Below are 26,995 nucleotides of genomic sequence, written 5' to 3' on the forward strand. Positions count from 1 at the left end.
TTTATTTTTATTTTTTATTTTTTAGTATATATATATTTATCTTTTGGCATGGCCCATCAGTTATAGCATTTGCTACATGATGGGCCATGCCAAAAGATAAATGTAGCATTTGCTACATGAATTGATTTTTTGTCACGTATGGTTAAGGGGCTGGAGGAGTTGCCGTACAGCGAAAGATTAGAGAAACTGGGCCTCTTCTCCCTTGAGCAGAGGAGATTGAGAGGGGACATGATAGAAACATTCAAGGTACTGAAGGGAATAGACTTAGTAGCTAAGGCAGGGAGAACGAGAGGGCACTCTCTAAAGTTGAAAGGGGATAGATTCCATACAAACGTAAGGAAGTTCTGTGGTAGAAAGCAATATATTTATTTGGCTCATAACTTGCTGGCGCCCGATATTTTTAGCTCACAGTGAAAAAAGTTTGCTCACAACACCCGCCCGCTTAGAGGGAACACTGCCTGGCAGTAACTTCTACATTGCTGGATTGGCCACAGATAAAGCTGATGCCCTCATAAAGGCATAATACAACCCAGTTCCTCCTCCAGCCTCTAGCTGCATTGCAATCTCCAATCTTAATGATCATCTCAAATGATAAACATGTAACATTTCTGTAAATTTAGCGACCAAGTTCTTAACACCACTGCCCCTCTTAGACTTCGCCCCTCAAACAGCTGGTTTGACGCGGACCTCCTGACCATAAAACGAGAAGTTCGGAAACATGAAAGAATCTGGTGTAAATCAGGGACTGACTTAGACAGACTCACCTGGCGACTAAAAGTCAAAGAATACAAAAAACTGATCATCGATAAGCGCAGTAAATACTACTCCCAACTAATAAACTCCCCTTCTCTAAACAGTAAAGCACTTTTTAGACTAGTTAACTCTCTACTCGATATAGACTCTCACAAACGCCCCATCTCCGTCCTCCCGCCCTCCGCTACCACTCTAGCCGACCACTTCGCCAACAAAATCCACACTCTAAAACTGTCTCTTATAACTCCCAGCCCCGAACCTCCACCCAACCTACCTACAACAGATACTGAAGGTTCAAGAGCCGACATGTCCTGGACCTCCTTTGAAAATCCTGACTGGAATCTATTCCTCAAACTTTATTCTAAATACGCCAACTCCAACTGCCTATTAGACACCTGTCCTCCCACCATCATGAAATCCGCCCCCCCCTCATTCAAAGCAGAACTATTCAACTGGGTATCTCTATGCCTATCCACTGGACACTTCCCGACTGAACTTGGCCACATCCTCATCTCCCCTATCCCTAAACACCCCAAGGAACCAATCTCTTCCATCACCAACTACAGACCCATCGCCAACATACCACTCTTCCAAAAACTCATGGAAGGCCTTGTCAACAACGACCTCACGAAATACCTTGACAAGTACAACATTCTTCACGACTCCCAGTCCGGTTTCAGACAAAACCATAGCACAGAAACAATCTTAACTGCCCTGACAAGTTACCTCCTCCACCTGTTCTCACTGGGCAAAAGCGCCCTGATACTCCAATTCGATCTGAGCAGCGCCTTCGACCTAGTCGACCACGACATTATGCTCTGGTGCCTTGACTCCATCGGCATCTCTGGCCAAGTAATAAACTGGTTCACAGGTTTCCTAACTAACCGTACCTACCAGGTCCATAGTAATGGAGCCTTCTCCCACCACTGGCGTAACCCTTGTGGAGTCCCACAAGGCTCTCCTCTTTCCCCCTCCCTATTCAATATTTACCTGGCCCCTCTGGCACGATCCCTAGCCGACTCAAACCTAAAATCGTTCATATATGCAGACGACATCACCATCATTATTCCCATCACCTCACTCACTCTAGAAACGGAACAACTCATCTCTTCCATCCTCACCAAGTTAGAAATATGGACCTCCAAATTCAAATTAAAACTGAACCCTGAAAAAACCAAAATTTTCCTAGCGAGTCCAAACCATAAATTAACAAACACCTCCCTCAAACTGAATGGACTAGATTACCCTATCCTACCCACCATAAAAATCCTCGGAATCATCCTGGACCGCACTCTAACCTTCGATGACCATACCAGTGCCCAGGTGAAAAAATGTTTCTGCACCCTCTGGAAACTGCGCACCATCAAACGTTACTTCGACCACCAAGCCTTCCGACTACTCGTTCAATCTCTGGTGCTAAGCATATTAGACTACTGCAACATTATTTACCTCGGAACCTATAAAAACACCATCAAACGTCTAAGAATAGTCCAAAATGCAGCCGTCCGCCTCATTTACGATCTCAAAAAATATGACCATGTCAGCCCCTACTACACCAAACTCCACTGGCTCCCAGTTGAGGCAAGGATCATCTTTAAGTTCGCCTGCCTTTGTTTCAAAACTCTAACTGGCTCCTCCCCAATCTACCTGTCTGAGCATCTTGAAATAGCAGGCCCCTCTCGCACACGAAACACTCATTTATTCACCTTTCCCTCCCTAAAAGGCTGCCTCTATAAGAGATTCATTGATAGAACCCTAGCATTCCAAGCGGGCAAATGGAACAATTGCCTAACTGACCTCATCTCCAACTCCCCGCCTTATCACCTGTTCAGGAAGTCACTAAAAACCTTCCTCTTCGACAAATTCCGCTAACTCTGCCTTCCCTCCTTCCCTGCTCCCTCCCTACCTCGATATGACCCTCTTACCCAATCTCAGTTTTGATCTAAAGGCCCCTCAGGCCTCCATAGCATATGCCTTTTCACGGCCTTATATTCAACAACGCTGTAAATGTAACACCGTTATAATTGGTAACATCGCTGTAAATGTACAGCCTCTTCTTAGCACATGCCTTTTCACTGCCATATATGCAACATCGCTGTAATTGTAAAAACGCTGTAATATGTAACTTCACTGTAAATGTATGTAACTTCGCTGTTAATTTTCACTGCCATTTATGTAACATCGCTGTAAATGTAACAACGCTGTAAATGTAACTTCGCTGTAAATGTACAGTCTCTTCTATTGTTAACCGCATAGAACTTCCATGGTATTGCGGTATACAAGAATAAAGTTATTATTATTATTATTATTAAAATACCAAGGTATTTTACCATATACAGTCTGGTTAATAATTGACAATACTTATATACTGTATTCAAAACTGACTTGGCAACCAATGAAGTTGTTTCAAAATCATGGAAATGTGTTCAGATTGGGTTCAACTGATCAGCATTCTTGCTGCAGAGTTTTGAATCATCTGCAACACCTTGACACATACAATGGCAATACCTAAGTACAATGCATTGCAATAATCTACCTTAGACAGAACCATGCTTTGTAACACACTCCTAAAATCAGATAATAATCACATATGTTTTAGTTGATACAACATACACAAAGAAAAAAAATGAAGATTGTACATCCCTCAAAATTTGTGCACTCATTGTCAATTTAGCGTCCAAAACCATGCCCAGCAATGTCATCTCTTTCTTCATAGGCACCACTACACCATCTATACAAAAAGATTCTGGCCACCCATCTTCCATAGTATTCCCCACAATCATGATCTCCATTTTTCCCACATTCAACACCAAACCATGCATACTCATCCATCCTCTAAACTCATTCATATATCCCTTCAACTGAGTTACCCATCTATCTCCCCAAACAAAAACTGGGAAGAAAAACCTAACACCATCAGCGTACAAATGATAAAAAATGCCTAAATTTCTCAAGCAGCTTCTCCAGTGGGACCACATAGATATTTAAAAACACGGCTGATAAATCATAACCCTGTGGCACTCCCTACAAACTGATATCACCATCGAAGTAACTCCACAACTAGAGTGTCCTGACAGATCTAACACATACCACCGAAACATTGGACCCACTAACCCTAATGCCCAAAGCTTACTTAACAAAAATTCCAAATCTAGGAATCAAAACCTGCAATTTTACACACCACTCTGCTTGTTTGAAGCCATTTTCACTTTTCTGCTCAAAGACACATACAATGTTTTTAGCTCATATTTTTATCTGTGTACCCTACATCATCCGGACACCTGAGGAAGGCGGTCTTGACGAAACACGGACCGTGTAGGGTCCGGCAGGACAATTATACATGTATTACAAATTCAGACTTTTATTTGCATTTTTATTGTGAAGAATGAATAATAAATAAGAATAAAATCCCTAATTATGACACACCAGAGTACCACACTCTAAACAGAAGCTAAAGTATTTGACGAGAAGGACTTGAGATAATCTGCATATGTATTTAGATTGTCACAGAAACCAAATCAATGCATGCCCTGCTGGTAAATTGATTTAATCAATTTGTGCAACAGTGACTTTCACGACTGTTTTAAAGCACTTTTCACATTCACTAATATTGTACAATCTGTATATTGCTTCTAGTTATGTCAAACCTGAAGAGATATTCAGCCCCACCCACCATTCACCCCTTCCTCCCTTGTCTCACTTACCTTCAAACTCTATGGCTTGAACATTGGCATTATCTGTTGTGATGGTTACCCCGCATGCTTTATCTGTGAAAAACACAATATATGGCATCATTATTTAATGCTGATTTTTATTCATAAGCTAATATCTCTTATATTATTTCAAGCACATGCACATCTTGCCACTTTGAGGGTTATTTTATAACAAGGTACCTAGATTAATAATAATAATAACTTTATTTTTTCTATACCACCACAATCTTGCGACTTCTAGGCGGTTTACAGTGAAGAGAGCTGGACAATCAGCGAATTACAGAATACAAATAGTAAAAAAATACACATATTTCTCAAAGTTATCAGCATGGTGTTAATAGTTTTAAAATGGTGTCTGATTAGGAGATAAATCTATCGAACAGTGCTGTCTTAATTTCTTTCCGAAATGTGCCGTAGGTCAACCTGGCTCTGTTGATGTAATTGCCTAGCCAGGTCTGCTGTTAAAAGTTCTGACCAGAAAGGACCTGTATTTGCAATCAGTGATCCTTGGACAGGCAAAAAAATTGCAATTTCTGGTTGTCCTAGATGGGGATTAAGAGGCTAAGAAGGTGCCTATTTAGGAGCTTTTCTATAGAGACACATTTACCGTATTTTCACGCATATAACGCACATACATGTATAACACGCATACGCGTATGGTGCGCGGGAACAAAGCATTGCTGTAAAAAAAAATCTATATAGCATGCACACGCATATACCGCGCATGCTGCTATAACCTCCTCCCGCCACTCCCTCTTCTGGCCTGCGAACTGGCATCCTCCCCCCCCCCCCGCTCACGTCACCCCCCCTCCCCCACGATCCTACATCCCCCCCAGCACCGCAAAGACATCGCTTACCCGATTGGGCACTGGCACCAGCACCAATGCACAGGACATGCCAGTACCAGTGCTCGAAGATCCTCCCTCGCCTTGGGCTGGGCTGGGCGATGCGAGGGAGATCCTCCCTCTTCCCTGTGCTGGGCTGGTCTGGGCTTTGAGCATTTGCACATGCTCAAAGCCTTCTGGTCTCACTCTCTCCGAGAGTCTCAGATTCAGAATCTCGGAGAGAGAGAGACCAGAAGGCTTTGAGCATGCGCAAATGCTCAAAGCCCAGACCAGCCCAGCACAGGGAAGAGGGAGGATCTCCCTCGCACCGCCCAGCCCACCCCAGGCGAGAGAGGATCTTCGGGCACTGGCACTGGCACGTCCTGTGCATTGGTGCTGGTGCCGGTGCCCAATCGGGTAAGCGATGTCTCTGCGGTGTGGGGGGGATGTAGGATCGCGGGGGAGGGGGGGTGACGTGAACGGGGGGGAGGATGCCGGTTCGCAGGGGGGATGCCGGATCGCAATGAGGAAAAAAAATTGTATAACGCGCTCACACATATAACGCGCATGGTTATACTCGGTTTGTAAAATCGTGTATAACGCACGCGTTATATGCGTGAAAATACGGTACTTATTTTTATTTTTTGCTATCTAATGTCCTAGGCAGATTACAAAATTAAAAAAAAACTAATAAAGCAAAAAATACTGGACACACTTAAAAACAATAATCTTCTGCCTGCCTACATCATCAGTTAGTTATTTAAGCACAAGATTTAGATTAAAAGTTTGCCTTGTCTAACCTGTTCCAAAGGTCTATTCAAACAAGTATGTTTTAAACCCATCTTAAGGCAATATTTTGTAATGTCCTCAACTTTGATGGTAACAAGTTCCACAGTTTTGGCCCAACTATCCTAAATACAGACTTTCTATACTCCTCCAATCCGACTACATAAAAGGAGGTGATTGCAATCAGGGTCTGAGGCCCTGATGCACAAAAGCTTTCTGTGGCAGTAAGAATCGTTAAAGCACTTTTACTGGCATATAAAGCTGTCCTCCTGATGCACAAAAGGGTTCTTCATGGCTGCTAATGATCCTCAAAGCAGCCACTGAGAACCATATGCAAATACATTACAAGGAGCTCATTAGTATTCTAATGATATCCAAAATGAATATGAACTTGATTTGCATATGCTGCCCTCATTATATGCAAATCTCTTTCATGCATCTTCATTGTGGATATCCTGAAAATATGACTGGCAAGGGGGTACTCCAGGACCGACTTGGGAAACACAGGTAAATGCCTATTTTTCGTATGGATAAGTGCGCCTATTCCAGCGTCTCTCAAACTTTTTCAGCTATGGCACACTAAAAGGAGCAAATGTTTTTTGCGACACATTATAATTGAAATTATAAAATTGCAACACCAACAAAAAATTACATTTGAGAATTAAAGTTCTTTTATCTATGTGGGCAATTGTAATAATGGTGAAATTAAAGTAGAATAGAATTGCTAATCAATGTGAAGAATATGCTTGTTTTTGAGTGCAAATTAACTCAAAATGCAGCTCGATAGTCGAGAAGCAGACACGCATTTCACCCTCCACCATCTGCAGTCGTTCTCTTTTTTTTCTCTTTAATTTCTGTCAGAGCTCAAAATCCAAGTTCGCAAAGATAAGATGATCCAAACGGTAACAAAGCCTTGATTGCTTTGTTGCTCAATAAAAATAAAAATAAAATTGCTTGCCGTTAGTTTTCAAGGACCAATCACGTCAAACAATGAGGCTTGCCTGGGCGGTTGTATTCTTACACACACAGATGCTCATAACATTGACAGACTCTTGTGTATGTGATGTACATGTCATCTATTCTAGTGTATATTTATGAAGGGAATTTTAAAAATTCAGTAAAATTCTGGAATCTATGATACTTTGTATGGCTAAGTGCTTTGAAAATGAGCCCCTTGGCATCTAAATTTAGGAATCCTTTAATGAAGTGCCCATTTTGTGTTTAACTAAATTATTTCATATCAGGATTATAGAGTTCATTTTAAATCACTCCAGAAAGTTTCACAAACCAAACATAATTGCTTATTTCTGAAGCAGGCTAATATTCTTGTTCAGTTTTACCCTTTCTGATTAACTTTATTTTCTGGTACTTCTGCTCACATTGTAGCACCTTTTTACAAGCTCAGCGTTGTCCAGCCTGAATGATCTCTCCATGGGGTGCCAGGATTCCTGCTTCCTAGCCTGCCAAAATTATCTGTTACCCCATCAAATCAGTACTTCCTTGTCCCAGAAACTCATGCATGTTCCCAAGGATTATTGCAGGGCTGCAAAACAAATGGCTTCAGATATCCTAAAGCAAAAACAGGGCCATACGCTGGGATTTGTTATTCCACAAGTGATTCCATTGTGCCTATCCAAGTCTGTTTGTTAGGAAACATTAGCAGGAACTGTGGCTTATTTCCAGATTTCTAGTGAAACCTTGTAGAATACAGCTAAATAGGCAATTCTTTCATTTAAGAACTGGCTAGAACTAATGACTTTAAATCTTAAGTGTTCCAGAGAATTGTAACAATAGTGTACTGCTGCCATGCCAAAAAAGTGTACCCCAGCTACCCCCCCACACTGACCGCCTGCTCATCATTTACATGTTTATTCTCAGAGTTTTCAGCTCTGAATGGAGAGTTAGAAACACTGTACTGATCTATAGGCAGCACTGAAACTTAACCAACCAGACTGAGGGCTAGACTCTCAAAAATCTGCATAAAAAAACCGATGGGGCCACTGTCGAAGCCATTATAGTACCAATTTTAAAAAAGCAAGTCACTCTCCAAAAACCGCTCATGCAAATGAGGTTGGTGGAGAGTAATGAAATTCACTAAGTTTGCATGTGCCTGCCAAGAAACACCCTCCCAACACCCCTCGGTGGCGGAAGAGATGTCCACCCCCTCCCCCCCACAGATGCCCGATCTCTCCCACTGCCAAGAAACACCCCACCACACCTCCCTTGGAAGGAGAGATGCCCATGCTCTCCTGTCACCATACACCCCCTCCCCCTTATCTTGGTTAGATGACTGGCTGGAGGGATGCCTACTCCCTCCAGCCAGATGAACTGCCTCTTCAAAATGGTAGGCCTTCTCCTCCCCGGTGCATCCTGGGATGCACCAGGGAGGAACCTATGACTCTGATTGGCCCAGACGCAGCCTTTCATCTGCCAGTCTTCTAGTATCACAAGATCCACAATCCACTCCCATTTTAACATTAAACAACACATGTCCCAGTACACCCTTGGTGCACTCCACTCTTGATCCTCTCCTCTTTGGAAAACTAACCTTAGTCCTACTCTCTGTTTCCTGTCTTTAAGCCAGTTTCCAATCCACAATAGAACATTAAAATATCATGGGATATGAGGTAATTTCCTCAGAAACCTCTCATGAAAGACTTTGTCAAATGATCTCTGAAAATCCGCATATGTTACACCAACCACATAACTTTTTAAACCTGTGAAAAAAGTGTAATAAATTGGAAATTCAATATTTGACTTTGCTAAACACAGTCTTACTAGCTCCATTAAGCTGTGCCTGTCTATATTATCAGTAAGTTTTTTTTTTTGTTTCTTTTAGAAGACCTTCCACCAGTGTGTGTCAATGCCATCCATCACTTCCAGTCTCCTCCTTTCAAACTTTTCATTGGGGATAGATATTTCCAATTGCATTCTCTTCTATTGTACTTCAAGCATGGAGACATTCCTCCTATCCACTTCACCCTTTCAGAATTAAGCTTGGATATAGAAGCAAGAAGAATTGGGGTAAAAATACAGAATGACTATGAAACTGCCATTTGCCCTCAGGCCTTGTATTGAAGAATGTTGCCCTTTCTATAATATGTGCACCTACGATTCATAGTAATCAACTCAAACAGGGACAAGGCCATGGGAGGGTTCATGGATGGCTCAGAAACATTTCCAGAAGTTAGGCAAAATGTTATAGAATACTTCGTTTTGCACACCCAACTGCCATCAGCTGGGTGCAACAATTTACACTAGCTTTTAGCAGGTATTAAACCAGGGGCCCAAAGTTAGGCACAGGAAGCACCCTTTACAGAATACTGGCTTAGAGCAGATCTCAACTAACTTTGGTTGTCATTTACTGATTTTGGCCTACTTTGTCCTAATAGTAACATAGTAAATAACGGCACATAAAGAAGACCTGTGTACTGTAGTGCATCCAATCTGCCCAATAGTCACATTCATTATCAAGGCAATGTTGAAACAACAATCCAATATATTATTACATTTTACTTGCTAAGCTCCGCTATAACATGTATTCTCCTCCCCTCCTCCAAGATATGCAGGACCTATATTCAGACAATATAAATATGTTATAAAATAAGCTCAATGGAGCAAGGTGAAAAAGATGATTCCTAGCCTGGTAATGATTCGTCAAAGGACTTTATTGCATATGAAGAGCCTAACATGGATCCACGTTTCGGCCAACAAAAAGACTTATTCAGGGGTACAATGCTGGATCTAAATAAACAAATAAATAAAATAAAACAGTACATTGACTTTGGGCTCCTTTTACTAAGGTGCGCTAGGGTCTTAAGGTGCGCAATACCGCGTGTTAAATTCCTGAGCGTGCTTTTTAGGAGGCGGTAGATTTTAGCGTGTGGTAATTTTGTGCGTGCGCTAAAAACCCTAGCGCACCTTCGTGAAAGGAGCCCTATAATTAATAATTTGAAATAAAAAATACAGAACAATAACTTTCCTTGGGGAGCCAGATACAAGCTCTTTCTTCTTACTGTACTTTGGTTCTCTCTGTAAAATCTAGACATTAAAAATAGAGTTTCAACTTTGGAAACCAAAACTGCTGCTTATGAGAACAGATTGAATACTTTGGAGGGTCATGCTTTAACCAGTGGTGAAACATAGTGGGAGTTTATGTTTTAAACTGGAGAATTTGGAGAAAGCTGACAGTAGACGTAATCACAGATTAATACATTTTCCTAAAGCATTTTCAGTTAATGCTCAAGATATGTTCAGAAGATATTTAACTGAGATTTTGAAAGCTCCAGAGGCCTCATATCCTCCTCTCTCTAAAATCTATTATTTGCCTGAAAAGAAAAAGAAACAAAGCCCAACCAGTAGGTTGGACTTAACAAATTTCCTATAGATTTTGTTCCAGCTACTCTTTTGATACAATTTGCTATTGATTCGGACAGGGAATGTTTGCTTAAATTGTTTTATAAGTTTAGGGATTCTTTGTTCATGACATATAAAATAACAATGTATTCAGATATATCAAGGTCAATCCAGAAGAGAAAACATTTCATGTTATTAAGTTCTCAGATGGTGCAGTTGGGAGCTATATTTGTTCTAAGATACCCATGTAAATATGTTGTCACTCATTCAGGAGTAAGATGGGGTTTTTTTTAACCTCAACAGTTATCTAGCTTTATTTCTGGTAAAAGACAAATGATAACAAATATGAAGTTTCAAGTTTCAAGTTTAATAATAATTTGATTAATTGCTTAATCTAAATTCTAAGCGATGTACATAATAATAAAATTACAAAATAAGGGGAATAATACAGTAAATAACGAAACTAAGACTAACGAGACTATTGACAAATTTAACGAAAGTAGGAACATAAGGGAGGAGATGGATAAGAGTTACAAAACCAAAGGAAACAAGGGGTCCAACCTTGTCTGCAGTAAAAAACCAACCAGAAGCAAACAATCCAAAACTGCAGATATGTACACGATGCAGGCAAATTTTATTGTGACAAATAAATTATATCTAAAAACCTTTTTACCAAGCAAGGGACCCTTGCTTGATGGATAAGAGTTACAATTTGTTTAAAAGTTATAGAAACAAATAAAGGAGATACATAAGGAGAGGGAAAATAAAAATGACTTCAATAAAATTATAGAGAAAAAATAAAATTAGTTAGAAGACTAAATGACTAATTTACAAAGGCATCTTTAAAGAGAAAGCTTCTTTAAAGAGAAAGGCATCTTTAAAGAGAAATGCCATAAAATAGTCTTCTTTTTACTCTAAATACAGTAGAATCTCAGTTATCTGAAACCCATGGGAATAGGTGGATGCCAGATAGCTGCTTTTCTGGTTGATTGAAAGTGCTGTGTTAGAAACCCTGTCTAACACAGATTTCGATTCCCCTCTCCCTCCCCGCCCTCCCCGAAGCAGCAGTGGAACTGAGCCGCAAAGCTCCCCTCCCTCCCTGAAGCAGCAGAAGCAGGCGATGGTCCTGAGCCGCAAACCCCCTTGCTCCCTCCCTCTCTTTCTTATCCGAAGCGGCAGCCAGCCAGCAGGAGGCAGCGCTTAAAACAGGCTGCTTACAGCCAGCCCCAGTAGACCCTTTCCTATGACTATCTCTCATATTTGAATTTCAGTGCTGTTAATAAATATATTTTTGAAACTGTTTCCTGGCAGTCCTACTATTAAGTTTCAATTTATTGATTTTAACTTTAATTGTATTTATGTTTATATTTGGTCTTTTTACTACTGTTATTCTGTTAACAAAATTGTAAGTTTTATGTTGAATTATACCTGCTGTACACCGCCTTGGGTGAATCTCTTCACATAGGTTAGTAAATCTCAATAAATAAATATACAATAAAGTCCTTTGGTGAATCTTTATCAGGCTAGGCATCATCTTTTTCACCTTGCTCCATTGAGTTTTCTTAGCAGACTTTTGCAAGGTTATTTTTACTTTTCTTGTTATCTTGTAGTATAAAATATGCATATTTGCTTCTGATCCATCCTTGCCATTTTCAGGGTTCAGAATGTAAATAAGTCTGCCCTGCACTGTCCCTACTTCTCAGCTACTGAGGTGTCATCAAACCCAGCCCATCCTGATTTGTCTTGTCACATATGGAACACAGACCAGAGAAGTCCATCCGGCATCAGCATCACTTCCCCACTGCAGGAGCTGCCATTTAAATACAACCCCTGCACATCATAAACAAAGTTGATCTGTTAGGTTTTGCTTCTATTTATCCAGTGTTCTATCTTCCTACTAGGAAAAAGGTCTCGGACACCTTTCAAAAAGTATAAAGATTGCAATCTAATGAGCAGTGGTAAGATATTCCAGATACTAGCTGCCTAGAAAGAAAACAAATTGTCCCCAATCCATTCATAATGAATGCCCTTCACAAAAAGGAAACTAAGCAAACAGGAATTCCAATAGCAGGAAGAGCCTCTAAAACCATGGAAGCTACAAAATGATAAAGATGTTCACGGGTAGAGCTTTGCAAAAAAATTTAAAAGCCATACAGGCTATTTTGAAGGTGATTCAAGCTTAGATTGGCAACCAGTAAAGCTGAATCCAACAAGGAGGCACTCTTATCCAAGCCTATGGTGAGCTAAGTGCAAGGCAGGCAGTGCAGTTGTACAGGATGCAAGGGAGTGGGGGGAGGGAACCAAATTTGTGCCCCATTCGTTCGTTGCCTTCTCACTTTGGCAGGAGCACTAGAAGGCATATTTCTAGCTAGGGATGCTCCTGGCTAGGGTTACCATATGGCTCCAGAAAAAGGAGGACAGATTGAAAGCAATGGAAGTAAATTTTGGATTAGAGAATGACACGGGGACAAATTTGCTACCGTCCCCGCAGGAACTCAATTTTCCCGTCTCCACGAGTTTAGTCGCTGTCCCTGCCCCATTCCTGTAAGCTCTGTCTTAACCGCACAAGCCTTGAACACTTATGATTTTAAAGTGTTTGAGGCTTGTGCAGATGAGGACAGAGCTTGCAGGAATGGGACAGGGACAGGCAAATAATTTTCTGGGACAGAACAGGAAAATGAGTTCCCATGGGGACAGGGAAAAACGTCCCAGTGTCATTCTCTAATTTGGATGTCTCAATCTGTCCTCCTTTTTCTGGAGCCATATGGTAACCCTACTCCTAGCCCTATCACATTACAGGGTTTATTCTTTATTCCATACATGATATACTTGCTGCCTTTCAGAGCGGTGGTATTCTGCAAAAGCCAAAGGTGTTTTAGTAACTTAACTAAGATCCTTGAATATAAAGGATTACAAAATATCAAGTTGCAGAAGCATTAAGGCTGGGCCAGGTAATCTAAAATGATCTTTTTTGCAGAAATAAGATCTAACACACCTCAATTGTCTAAACTTAAAGCTAAAAGTCCAATGGATTGGAGAGTCCATTGATTTCCCCCCTCCTCACTAAGGGCTCCTTTTACAAAGGTGTGCTAGCGGTTTTAGTTTTAGGCGGTAGTTTTTCGGCTAGTGCGCGCTAATTTTGTGCGTGCGCTAAAAACGTTAGTGCACCTTAGTAAAAGGAGCCCTTAGTTCAGTCTTTGCACGAATAGCCCTTCATCAAGGAATATGCACCAGAGACACTTTCTCCATGCAGCTAACTGAACTGGGAATCAAACCCATTATACACTATTGTACTTAGGATCAAACACAATGTCATTGTTCTGAACAGTTTTGCCACTTTTCCAGACCATTGGGGAATGTACTCATTAAATATGGCTTCCAGTTGTCCAGAAGTTTCAGACTGCTTCTATGATTTTAAAAGCTAAACAAATCCAAAGATATTGTGGAGCTCATTTTCAAAAGACAAACATTTTCCCCAAAAAAACAGCATAAAGTGGCACTTGGACATTTTATTTGCCAAAATGTCCAAATCATCATTTTCAAAACCTATTTTATAGATGAGTGGTTCTTAAACCTATCCTGGGGGGATATATAGGGATATCTTGAAAACCTGACTGGCTGGGTCCCCCAGGACAGGTTTAAGAACCAGCGTTCTAGATGGTTATATATGTCGTTTGTCAGTAGTTCATCTAAATTCCAAAGGGGCATATTAGAGGTGTATTTTGGGCCAGACTAGGGTAGGCTTATGATCTGAATGTTTTACAGCGATAAACATTTTCCAAAACATCCAGGGCACAATTTGGACTTTTGGGGCTACACCTGTATTAATAATGAATAAGTGCCTACAAGGTGTCCAAACTGACAATATGACCACTGGAGGGATGAAGGCATAACTTCCCCACACTGCCCCAGTGGTCACTGACTCCCTTCTACTCCCCCAAAGATGTAATTTAAACAGTACATACTTGTTTGTATGACAGCTGCAGATGTTATGGCCAGACCTATTAGAACAGTAAGCAGGTGTCTGGATTAGCCTAGTGGTCAGTGCAGTGGACTGCAGAAAAGGAGACCCAGGCCTATATCTCACCCTACTACACTTGTGGTGGAACATGTGAGCCCACCAAAATCCTACTGTACTGACATATAGGTAACACCTGTAAGCATAAGGGCTATTGGGGTGGTATACAATGGGGTACAGTAGGGTTTGGGTGTTTTGGAGGGCTTACTCTACACTTTAAGGGGGTTATGGCGAGATGTGGACCTGGCATCCTTTAAGTGAAGCCCACTGCAGCGCCCCCTAGGGTGGCCCACTGCTCTTCTGGGATGTCAGTGTGGCCAGTCTATTAAAAATGCAGACCCTCCTACATTCTAATGGCTTTTATGCGCTTTTCATTTGGATGTTTTGTTTTTTGAAAATGATCAAAAAAGACAGATGTACTAAAGGTGAACATATCTAGAGAGGTAATTTTTGAAAAATAAAGATAGACATTTTGCAATTTTGAAAATGGCAATTTTCTATATCTGATATTTAGATGCACTTCCAAAAACATCCAAACTTGGACTTAAGACGTCACATCAAAATAAAATTTGGTCACCGATACCAAATATTTCTTCTTTAACCTAATTTATAGATATTATCCAACTGGTATTATTGAGAATAGTATATTATATAAAAATTTTAATAGCTTCTTATGATCAAAATTGATATAATCCCTGCTCTATATGGAGTATTTATAGTTGTCTGTGAATAAATGACTTCATACATATATTGGTTTGATAACATAGATGCTTTAGTCCTTGTTGCATCTATGATTTGAATGTAAGTAATATTTTAATTATAAAATATCCTTGATTTTAATTTATTTGTGTACATTTCTTATGTTAAAATTTCAATAAAAATATTTTTTTAAATAATAAAAAAAATGTCCCTCCACGTCACACCCTTTTTGGAAACACTGAAATAACCACATATAACTCTGACTCTTTTTGTTCAGTCAAACTATCTTCATCTTACTATTCAAAATCTCAATTTTCAGTGTATTCTTCAAGATGCCAACAAACATATTTACCAATATAATGAGAATTTTAGGAGCATACCCACTTGAAGAGAGACTTTTTTATGAAAATGACTTGTTAACCAGAGCTATGACTATACAAGCAGCCCAACAGCTCATACAGAAAATACTGGAAATTATTCAAGTTATGGTATGCTATGAGTTTATCTTGTCGGGAAGACTGGATGGACCATAAGGTCTTTATCTGCCATCAACTACAAGGGGGGGCTTATTTTCAAAGCACTTAGACAAAGTACCATAGATATTTTGTGACTCTAAGTGCTTTGAGAAAAAGCCTCTCTCTATATGTATGATCCTGTATGGCTTAAAAAGAGAGAAATTATTAATGTTTTTTTGAAAATCTCTGGAATTCTGTTGATTAAACTCTAATTTGAGGCCCACTGAACTTAGAAAAGAAGCTACTTCCCATGAGGAAGAACTGAGCTGTTGTATCTTTTAAAACCTAAAGCTTTTGTTTTAAAGACTGATGTGAAGGAAAGTCTAGGAGTGCCTCATTTTATGCCACTAACGTATATTCTTTTTGCTAAATAAATTTTACCACCACTTGATCTCAATGTTGCCTATTAAATAGTGTATGTCTATTGGGCCGGTTTAGGTTGTACTTTAGTTGGTTTACTCAGTGGGTGTCTTGGGCTTTTCTTTGGTGTTTTTTTTTTGTGGGATGGGGAGGTTATGGAGGGAAGCATAAAACCTGGATGATGCATAATGTAATATATTGTTTGTTATACATTCTGTTTTCTATGCAGTCATCAATAAAAAATTGTTTAAAATGAAATAGTGTGGCCCGGATTCTGTATAAGACACCGGTCCCGGGCGTCCTATACAGAATTGGGCCTACACCCACCCAAAGTTACACAGGTTACAGAATCGGGTTTAACATATCCAATCCCCCTCCCCGGACTCCCCCAATGGCCCCCACCAAAGATTGCCGACAGGAGGGTGCACAACTCCTCCTGCCAGACCCCCCAACGCCCCCCCCCCTAAGATCACCGGCAGGAAGGTGCTCAACCCTTCCTGCCGACAGAACCTGCCCCCCCCGACAATCACCAGCAGGAAGGTGCTCAGCCCTTCCTGCCAACAGAACCCGCCCCCCTGACGATCACAGCAGGAGGGTACCCAACCCCTCCTAACAGACCCCCCAATGGCCCTCCCAAAGATCGTGGCAGGATTAAGTCACAAATTCTGTAATTCACTGTTTTGTATAGTCTCTTGCTTATGTAAATTGCATTGATCTGGAAGGTTTTGCAGTCTATAAATGTACTATAATGAAATGTAAAGCAAGTAATCAAATCTTCAGATGTGTCTTCTTATGGTTCTTTTCATGTACCATAGGAACCAACTCACATTCTTCATTGATTTGTGTTTTGTCAAATTTAAATGTTTTAAACTCTTTCTTGTAATTTTTGCAGGTTTCCGGGTCTCACTGCGTCTTGTCAGGTAGAAACCGATGTTTCAGCCACTATGCTGTGGCTTTCTTCAGGGTATGCTCTGAAGTCAGCAGTTTGACTTTATAAATAGTGGGTTCACTGACCTGATTGGGAACAAGGAAGTCCACCAATTTGAATTTTGGCAGGAAAACCAGTTAGTCAGAAAGTTAAAATTATGTCCTTACCTGATAATTTTCTTTCCTTTAGTCACAGCAGATAAATCCAGAGATTAGTGAGATTACGTCCATCAGCCAGCAGGTGGAGATAGAGAGCACCGAGTTGTCGTCAGGTATATCTTGGATGCACAGCCTCCTGGCCAACCAGTATACTCTACTCCAGCAGGCTGATAGATGGGTTCTTCACAGCTCCTGGATTCTATGGTAGATTTCGAGCCAGGCCTGGCTATTGGAAAGAGGGGTGTTCTGGCTGATGGTGCCAGCTTTAGAGGTTTCAACTGGGCCCCCCAGCTCCCTGCCTCACCCTCTTAAGGGTAACACCTGCTCACCGCAGGTCCCTTTCCCTAGCTGACTTAGTGCCTGAGAAGCGGTCTCCTTTTCTATGTTGGGGAAACACAGAAAGTGAGAGAAGCAGGCACAGTGCAATGGAGTGCCAGTTGGATACAAGAATTAAAATTTTAAACATTTAAATTCTTTGACAAAACACCAGTCAACGAAGAATGGGTGTTGCTTTCTATGGTACATGAAAAAAAAAACCCAATAAGGCAACACATTTGAAGATTGGATTACTCATTTTATGCCAAGTCATATAAGGGATCTGCTGGTTGACTAATACATTTGACACAATAGAAGACTTCAGGAAATCTTTTCTTAAAGAAGACCTAAGTTTACAAAAAATGTACCTGTTTTCTTCAGATCAATGGTTCTCAACTCAGCTCTTGGAATACATCCCGATACTGTATATTTTCAGGATATTTACAATATGAATGAGATTTGCATGCAAATCTTTCTTAAACATGTTCATTAGGATATCCTCGACTCCAGATTGGCTGAGGTGAGGTTGTCTCTACTTCTTGTTTGTGGAGGAAAATCCAAAGATCCAGAATCATATATGAAATAGAAGAGCATTGCATTGAACTTTTCCTAACTATTTAAGAAATGTGTGCTGTACTTAGCCACCAGTTCCAAGAACATCTGTCTGATCTAGTCTGGCAAAGAAGCTTCATACCTGAACATTTACAGATTCCTAGCTAGCCTTAACAGCTTCCACATGCTTCTGTCAGGAAATAACATAAAATCTCTGAACATAATGCACATCACTGAACTCAACAGACAATGTATGAATTCAGTTCTAGCACCAAGAATAAAAAAATAGAAGGCGCCTCTGTAAGGGTTAGGGTTACACAAAAGCTGAATACATTTCACCTGCTAATTCAGAGACTGTGTCTGAAGCAGGAAAAAGTTCTCGCCTACTTCTGCTCCTTCCAAGTTTTATTATTGTTTGATATACCACATTTCAAGGTAATATCAATGAGAAGTACAATTGTTACAATATAGAGTCTATTCAGTGACGAACTGAACTGATATAACTGGGACTTGCTATCATCCCATGGTCAAGCTTGGAGCCTTATCTTGGGTATGCTGGCCCTTTTAGACCACTTGGAGCCCAAATACAGTGGAACCTTGGTTTACGAGCATAATTCGTTCCAGAAGCATACTCGTAAACCAATTTACCCATATATCAAAGCGAGTTTCCCCATAGAAAGTAAGGGAAACTCGTTTGATTCCATCTTCCATCTCCCCCCCGGCCACCGGTGCTGCTCCACCCCACCCCACCAAATCCCCAAAAGACCCCACCCCCACCCCCGAGGCCACTGGTGTGCTTTTACATCTCCCCCCTGTGAATCGGCATGGCCCTTCCACCAACAAATGCTGTCCCCCGTGAACTGGCATCACCCCCCCCCCCCCGCTAACACCCGCCCCCCCCTGCACTAACTGGCATCCCCCGCCTGCCCAAACTGAAAGCTTACCCCCAATGTGGCACCGGCACGCAGCACCAAGTCATAGGAGATGCCGATGCCAGTGCCCGAAGATCGTGCCTGTCCTCCGACTGGGCCTTGAGCATCTGCGCATGCTCAAGGCCTTCTGGCTCTCGTTCTCTCTGAGAATCTCGGAGAGAGGCAGGAGCCAGAAGGCCTTGAGCATGCACAGATGCTCAAGGCCTAGTCGGAGGAGAGGGACGTTCTTCGGGCACCAGCACTGGCACCTCCTGTGGCTTGGTGCTGCGTGCCGGTGCCACATTGGGGGATAAACTTTCAGTTTGGGCGGGCGAGGGATGCCAGTTCGTGCGGAAGGGAGGGCAGGCATTCGCGAAGGGGGGCGATGCCGGTTTGCAGGAGGCAGCGTTTGCGGGCGGGGGGGCGATGCCGGTTAGTGGGCGGGGGGACTCGCAAATCGAGTCAATGCTCAGTTTGCGAGTCACGATTTGTGAGAATGTTTTGCTTATCTTGCAAAACACTCGCAAACTGGAGCACTCATAAACCGAGGTTTGACTGTACTCTGGAGGCCACCAGCGAGGAGCCAAGGTTCTTGGAATTTCCCTGAAGCAACATCTAGAGCAGTGTCTCTCAAACTTTCTCGAGCCGGGGCACACTAAAGGTAGTGGCTACAGTGTGAGGCACCCAGAAATGCGTGGACGTCGCTGTGATGACATCACGCATATGCATGCCATCATCATGTCGACATCAGCACATGTACAGAGGCCTTCCAGATGGGCCCTGAGATGCCAGTAGGGGGTGCCAGCAGGGAAGAGGGCCAGAGAGATGGAGAGGCACTGGCGCCAGCTAATTGCTTATAGCAGTGTTTCTCAATTACTTCAAGCTAAGTATCCCCTAAGTCTAACAAACCCCAAACACAGACCTCCCTAGGCCCACCCAAGCTCTTCCCCAGATCTTATCCCCTTTACTAATTGTAATGAAATTTTTTCCATTCATTTTTTATATACACACAATATACAAGGCAGATATAAATTCTCAAAACTGACACATTTCAATCACTATATTGAAAATAAAATCATTTTACCTACCGGCGATCCTCTGCAGGCTGCTGTAATTAGCTTTAAAGGTGAGACCGGGAGGCCAGGGGGGAAGCTGGAGGATTCTAGAGAGAAGGGGGAAAACATGCAGGCCTTTGGCGAATCAGGCAGGGCTGGTGCTGTACCGCGTAGGGAAGTCAGTTGGCAGACACCTCTCTTTCTCCTCAGTGTGCCGCGGCACACTTGGAATCTCAGGAGGCACGCTAGTGTTCCGAGGCACAGAGTTTGAGATACACTGATCTAGAGGATATTTCTGAGATGCTCAGGTCAAGAGGTTGGAACAGGAGTAATGGAAAACATTATTTTCCTTTATAGGAACTGAGTCCAAAAGACTATAATAATGAATTCCCGAGAGAGGGCTCATGGTTCCTGGCTATCACTCTCTAAGAAAGGATCCCATGCTGGTGGTTCCTGATCCTGAGACATGCAGGCTATGCTAAGCTTGAGCTGCTACCTTTCAGATGTGTGACCGAGGTCTGAAAAGAGTTGCCAGACCCAGACTTTTTATGGAGTTCCTGCTGCCTGACAGGCATCTTTCCTGCATCGTACCAGAGCTCAAGCTGACCAAGGAAGACCTTCTCTGCATGTACAGGTTGTATAAGGTTTTCTGTGCAACAGTAGCAATGTATCAGAAGGCAAATTCCTAGCCTATAGGGGAAACTTGTGTTTGCTTCCCAAGTGATCAATACAATAGTGGGTAATTGTATACCTTATGCATTCTAAGCACTAAAAAGAATCTTATATCTAATTTACACATTCTGATCATTTTATTTGCCACTTGCAAGATAAATAAACTTCTATTTTGCTAACACCACGTCTGGTCTATTTGCTTTTTAGTAATCCTATTGACACAGGGTGTTGGGATTTGGATTAGAGAATGACACAGTGACAAAATTCATTACCGTTCCCGTCCCCGCGGATAACCGCGGGAAACCATCTTCATGTCATTCTTTAAGGAGAGAGGGAAGAATCAGAGTACGAATGGCCACAACCACTGACCCGCAAGCTTTGCTTTGAAGAATGCTGGTGTAGAAGGATTGAGGTTGAAATAGACACTAGAAAATGACATGGGATTATTTCCCGCGGTTATCCGCGGGGACGGGAATGGTGATGAATTTTGTCACCGTGTCATTCTCTAATTTGGATCTTTGGGAATATAAATAAATAAATAAATATAGATAAAGAGATTTCATAAACCAGAGTGCTACCATAATATAAAATCTGTATTCCAATGTCCTGGTTTTCCACAAGGCCATGTAGGTGAACCAGATAGCCTTACCAAAATTCTTCCAGCTCCTGTAATAAAAAGTACTCTGCCTGTTGCAGCAAGGGCTCTCTAAGGCGGTATGGGTTCTCCTTCACTAAGACTGCAATTATACCACTGGGTAGTAGGGGGCACTAGCTCCAAAGGGGATGAACTACATGTCACAAAACGCAATGAGCTCTGCGGCTCAGAACTGAGCCACAAGAAGGCAAGTAATGCAACTCAGCTGAGTCAGAGGGGTGGAACTCAAGCAGGGAGAAGGATATATGCTCTAGCCTGGAGTGATTACAGACTGACAAGGAGGTAATCCAGGACCGAGTTGAGAAACACTGGCCTAGAGCAATAGTTCTCAACCTAGTCTTCAGGGCATGTCAAGCTAATCAGGTTATCAAGATACCAACAAAGTGCAGATTAATCTGCAGGCTTATAACACTGGATGAGCCAGCGAAGATTGTTTTTTTGGGGGAAGGGGTTAATTAAATAGTAGTAGGTAGGTAAGAGGATGAGTAGTGGGTTGTTAGGCAGGTTAGGTAAGGGGAGGAGTGGAAGTAAGAAGGTAGAGATAGGTGTAGGTGAAAGCGAGCAAGGATTGGCTAGAAAAAGGGGCTTAAGGATTGGTGGAGTTTTCTGAGGAGATTTGGCGGGCAGTGGAGAATTAGGGGTTTGGAGGGAGTGGGGAAGGTTAGGGTTGGAGGAGTAAATTGTCCCACCCTCCCCTTCCCTATTTTGGGGGCTCTCTCTTTGGTGGGTTTTTGTTTTGGGGGTAGGGTTGGTCGCAGTTTGGTTGCGGAAAAACTTATATGTTGGGGCAACAATTTTGGATCAGTGTGGCTATGCAACAGATTTGGTGCCAAAATTTTGTAACTGCTCATGTGCGAAACCGCCATGGGTGGCGGCTGGACTCTGCAGCACCGCGAGTCTTGCTCAAAGAGAATTGGGGAATGGGGGAGAATTTTGGAAGAGGAGCTAGTTCGACACCGAGTAGCTCCAGAATTTTGAGTATAAGCTACACTGTTTTTTGAAAATGTTGATAAGTTGATTTGATTAAGGTTTGTTATTAATGAAAATAAAGCTGCGGCCCATTTTTTGCCACTATATCTGAGTTGGTGTATTTTATTGTGAACAATCTGAGTGTGGTGCGAATTCCAGTGTTATGAACATGCATGAGATCGATTTACAGACAATAGAGGTGGTGTAAGCAAATTTATCTCAAGAATATTCATTATGGATATCCTGAAAACTTGGACCATTTCATTGATCACCTTGACAGACACAATCTGATAAGGACCAACCAGCACAGCTTCAGCAAAGGAAGATCTTGCTTGACAAATTTCCTGCACTACTTCGAAAAATTGTGAGTCATGGAATCGAGGGTGATATACTCATGTGGATTAAAAACTGATTGGCGGATAAGGAACAGAGAGTGGCAGTAAATGGACAATACTTGGACTGGAAATGCGTCACAAGTGTAGTGCCACAGGGTTCGGTATTCGGGCCCGTGCTCTTCAACATATTTATAAATGATCTGGAAATTGGTACGACGAGTGAGGTGATAAAATTTGTGGATGATACAAACTTATTCAGAGTAGTGAGGACACAGAAGGATTGTGAAAACCTACAACGAGACATAAACACACTCGAGGAATGGGCCGCGAAATGGCAAATGAGATTCAACGTGGATAAGTGCAAGGTGATGCATGTCGGATAACAAAAATCATATGTATGAATACAGGATGTCCAGTGCTGTACTCAGAGAGAGCCCCCAAGGAAAGGGACTTGGAGTACTTGTAGACAAGTCAATGAAGCCGTCCATGCAATGTGTGGTGGCGATGAAAAGGGCGAACAGAATGCTAGAAATGATTAAGAAGGGGATCACAAATAGATCTGAGAAGGTTATCATGCCACTGTACTGGGCCATGGTGCGCCCCCACCTGGAATGCTGCGTCCAGTACTGGTCGCCATACATGAAAAAGACATAGCATGACTCAAAAGGGTCCAGAGAAGAGCAACAAAAATGGTTAAGGGACTGTAGGAGTTGCTGTACAATAAGAAGCTAGAGAAACTGGGCCTCTTCTCCCTTAAAAAGAGGTGACTGAGAGGGGACATGATCGACACATTCAAGATATTGAAGGGAATTGACTTAGTAGATAAAGACAGGTTCTTTACCCTCTCCAAGGTAGAGAGAACGAGAGGGCACTCTCTAAAGTTAAAAGGGGATAGATTCCGTACAAACGTAAGGAAGTTCTTCTTCACCCAGTGAGTGGTAGAAATCTGGAACGTTCTTCCAGAGGCTGTTATAGGGGAAAATACTCTCCAGGGATTCAAGAAAAGGTTAGATAAGTTCCTGCTGAACCAGAACGTACGCAGGTAAGGCTAGACTCAAATAGGGCACTGGTCTTTGACCTAAGGGCCGCCGTGCAAGCGGACTGCGGGGCACGATGGACCACTAGTCTGACCCAGCAGCGGCAATTCTTATGTTCTCCCAAGTATAAAACAAAAATTAAAAAAATTATAGAAAGAAACTTCATTATAGAACAGATCCCACAAACACACACACAACCCATACCATACCCATAGAACTCCCATTGCTCACAACTAACCGCCATCAGGAAGGGCTACCCCAAAAGCCAAATTAAACAAATAGGCCTTTAACAGAAAGAAAAACAAAGACATGCAAGCTAAAAATTATGTCCCAAAGGTTTGATGTAAATTAAGCCCCTATGTTGGAAGCCCAGAGACCCCAATACACTTTGGGCTCCTTTTACTAAGCTGCGATAGTGGTTTTACATGCTAGACGCTAATGCCAGCATTGAGCTGGCGTTAGTTCTAGCCATATAGCATGGGTTTAGCGCATGCGGCAATTCTGCGCACACTAAAAAATGCTATCACAGCTTAGTAAAAGAAGCCCTTTGTCTTCATGACTGCAGGTTCCTCTGCTAATATTTATCACAAGTCAGCTAAAGAAATGCCAGGGAAAACATGGACTTAGTTCAAAGGAACAAACCAAGGTTAACACTTCCTTCTGAACTTCAAAACAAAAGGAGATAAATTAGACTACAGGCAGCATATGAAGATTACAGTTATAGGATTTATCTTTGGAGGCATAGGAGTCAGCTCTGTGGGTGCTTGAGCAGCCAGGGAGAGGTAATATTCATTGGGTTTAGTACTTCCAATAATTTTGAAAAGTTGGCTCCTATGTTTGTAGGCTATAGTTCCATGTAATGCTATATTATATTATATAAAACAAAGAATGCAAAACCAGAGCCCTGTGCTCGGCTTGTCTCTTGTACACGGTTACTTCCACAACACCTTCTGATTTAATAGAACTGTGATCTCTGTATTAAATTCCTTTGGACATAGACAGCTGTCTCAGACTAAATCTACATATTTAATACTTATCGATACTACGGGCAAACCCAAACCCAAACATTAAATAAACCTACTGCTGTGATGTAAAATGACACCTATAATCATAACCCAAACATGCATGTAGTAACCATACTGGTTGTGAACAACTGGATCATTTGCAGTTTCGTGCACAATATACGGAATGCTGCATTTAGGTTTTGGAAAGTTTTTGGATCGCTTGAAAACTCCACTACAAAACAACTCCATAGCAATTCACCGATAGACCCAGAACAGCTGGAAAGCCACAGATGCTCTCTGAAAGCAATTTGCCAGCTCTTTGGCTCCTGCAGACTGAGACAGAAGGAGAATCTATTGACAAAACAGGAGAAATACATGGGCAGAAGTACATGGAGGACAAGGCGGGAACGGTATACAAAAAGAACAAAGGGGCACGGCAGGAGAGAGAAAACCAGATGGCAGAATCAGGGCTAAAATCTGCAGCGAAAAGGGGTTTATAGAGAAATATAAAAAACAGGCCAAAGAATCCAGCGCCAGCCCTCAAGATGTGGGATAGTAAGGAAACAGATTTAAATAAAACAATAATTGGCATTACAAAGAACAAAGGTGCGAGCTCGGTGATTGGATATCCGTTTTTCAATTATTTTGGGATTTGTGGACTCCAGGCAGGATTCTCACCACCTGTGTTAACATCTTAATTTTATATCACTCACACTTTCTTAGAGTACATGACAAACACCTTTTCTGAATAGAAGCAGCTGGAATTTTTCTAAGAGTTATTCAGACTCTTGACTAGATTTCCCTTGAACACATACTGCATGGGCACCTGAAATGCAGGAAACAATTAAACCACTCAACTAGACGTTCTACTACGATTTATCATTTCTATAGAGCTGAAAGGTCTGCCAAAGTTTTATCTAGAGAGCACGCATTATCTCTCGAAAACATGCACGTGTTTATTATAAAGTTTGGGGTTGCTTTTTTTTGTAAATCCTTCCAGCTGTTACACCTAGTGCAGCTATTGCCTAACCTGGGGTGGAGGAAGAATTAATCCCATGGCGTGTCCCTCCTACTTTACTTAGGGGGGAGGAGAAAATAAGAGGGCAAACAATGCTACTTGCCCCTGTTAATAAAAACAAGTGATATAAGGGGTTGTAGCTTTCTGTTATAGCCTCAGTGCAGCACTGCTAGTAAATAACAATTGCAGCTTTTACACATCTTCTCCTAGCCCCAAGAACAAATATAAAAATATAGCAAACCAGAAATCCATGGGAAATACTGTATATCAAAAGTAACAAAGGTCCATAAATTAAACAGAGCCCCAATGCAATACACAGTTTTTGCCATAACTCCTGGCAGAGGGTGTTTGCTTGCCCAAGGTGCATTCGCCTCACTCTTCCTGTACTATAGATACCTCAGGTTCACATAAAACTGTCCATTCCTGTCTCCACGGAACTGATACACAGCCGCATCCCTCCGAATGCAAATTTATCTCACTAACTTCAATACACAGCACAACTTCTGCACAGCCTGAAATCCCCTCTACCAACCAAACTTGGCAATATGGAGAACCACAGGCGTTACTGATCCTGCCGAACTCAAACTTAGATCTGTTTACTGATCACCCCCCCCCCTCCCCTCAGATCTGAGGCTTATAGCTCCTCTATCCCTCCTCGGATCAGAAAGTGTCCATTAGCCACCCTTCCCCCAAACTCAGATCTGAGAAATCTTACAACCCCCAACTAATGCTTCTCTCCTCGAGTGCTGAAGAATTTATAGAATCCAAAGCACTTACAGCAGAGAGCCAGGGCGCAGCCAAGGAGCAACAGAGGCATCCTCTGGGAGCTGAGCACCGACTGCATGGATGGAAACTACTAGGGGCTCTGAGCTCTGCTTGCTGTCGGAGAAGGCAGAGCAGGGAGGCTGTGGCTCCTCCTCCTGGACAGTGACCGAGAGGCCCTACTGCCGGCTGACCCAAGACTGCCGAAAATCCCTAATCTGAATGGGGCTGAGAGGATGGAGCTGGAGTACTAAACATAAACGAATATATGAATAAATGTAAACAGTGCACTCACAGCAATAAATAAATAAACCCATTCTAAGGGTAGGTCCTAATAAACAGTTTGTATTAGAAACTGGTTGGTATTATAACAATAAGTGTAGCCCGGGAGCTTGTCTCGACGGGCGTAAGGTAACACGGGGCTGGGAGGCCCGTATGTCGCCCATTGAGACAAGTTAGTGGGGGTGGGATTGTGTCAGGGAGCGTTAGGTTAGGAAGTAAGGAAAGAGTCATTCGTGCTGAAAAGCTGTAATGGGATTGGGGCATGGGGAATGATAGACGGTGTGGAGGGAGGTTATAAAGCTGGGACCTTGGAGGACT

General features: G+C 42.1%; 1 protein-coding gene across 2 annotated transcripts in view; it reads right to left on the reverse strand.

Annotated features, from left to right (window-relative positions):
- Nucleotides 1-26,531, reverse strand: part of JAM2 (junctional adhesion molecule 2) — a 55,182-nt gene extending 28,651 nt beyond the window's left edge. For both annotated transcript variants that reach the window (XM_033943266.1, XM_033943267.1), the window contains exons 1-2: nt 26,411-26,531; nt 4,458-4,520 (exon numbers count right to left, since the gene is read on the reverse strand). In XM_033943266.1, coding sequence (XP_033799157.1) covers nt 4,458-4,520; nt 26,411-26,477 — 130 coding nt within the window. In that variant the 5' untranslated portion in view covers nt 26,478-26,531. The remainder of the gene's footprint in view (nt 1-4,457; nt 4,521-26,410) is intronic.
- Between the last annotated feature and the right edge of the window lie 464 nt (nt 26,532-26,995).

The sequence above is a fragment of the Geotrypetes seraphini genome, chromosome 4 (assembly GCF_902459505.1).
Source record: "Geotrypetes seraphini chromosome 4, aGeoSer1.1, whole genome shotgun sequence".
NCBI classification, from domain to species: domain Eukaryota; kingdom Metazoa; phylum Chordata; class Amphibia; order Gymnophiona; family Dermophiidae; genus Geotrypetes; species Geotrypetes seraphini.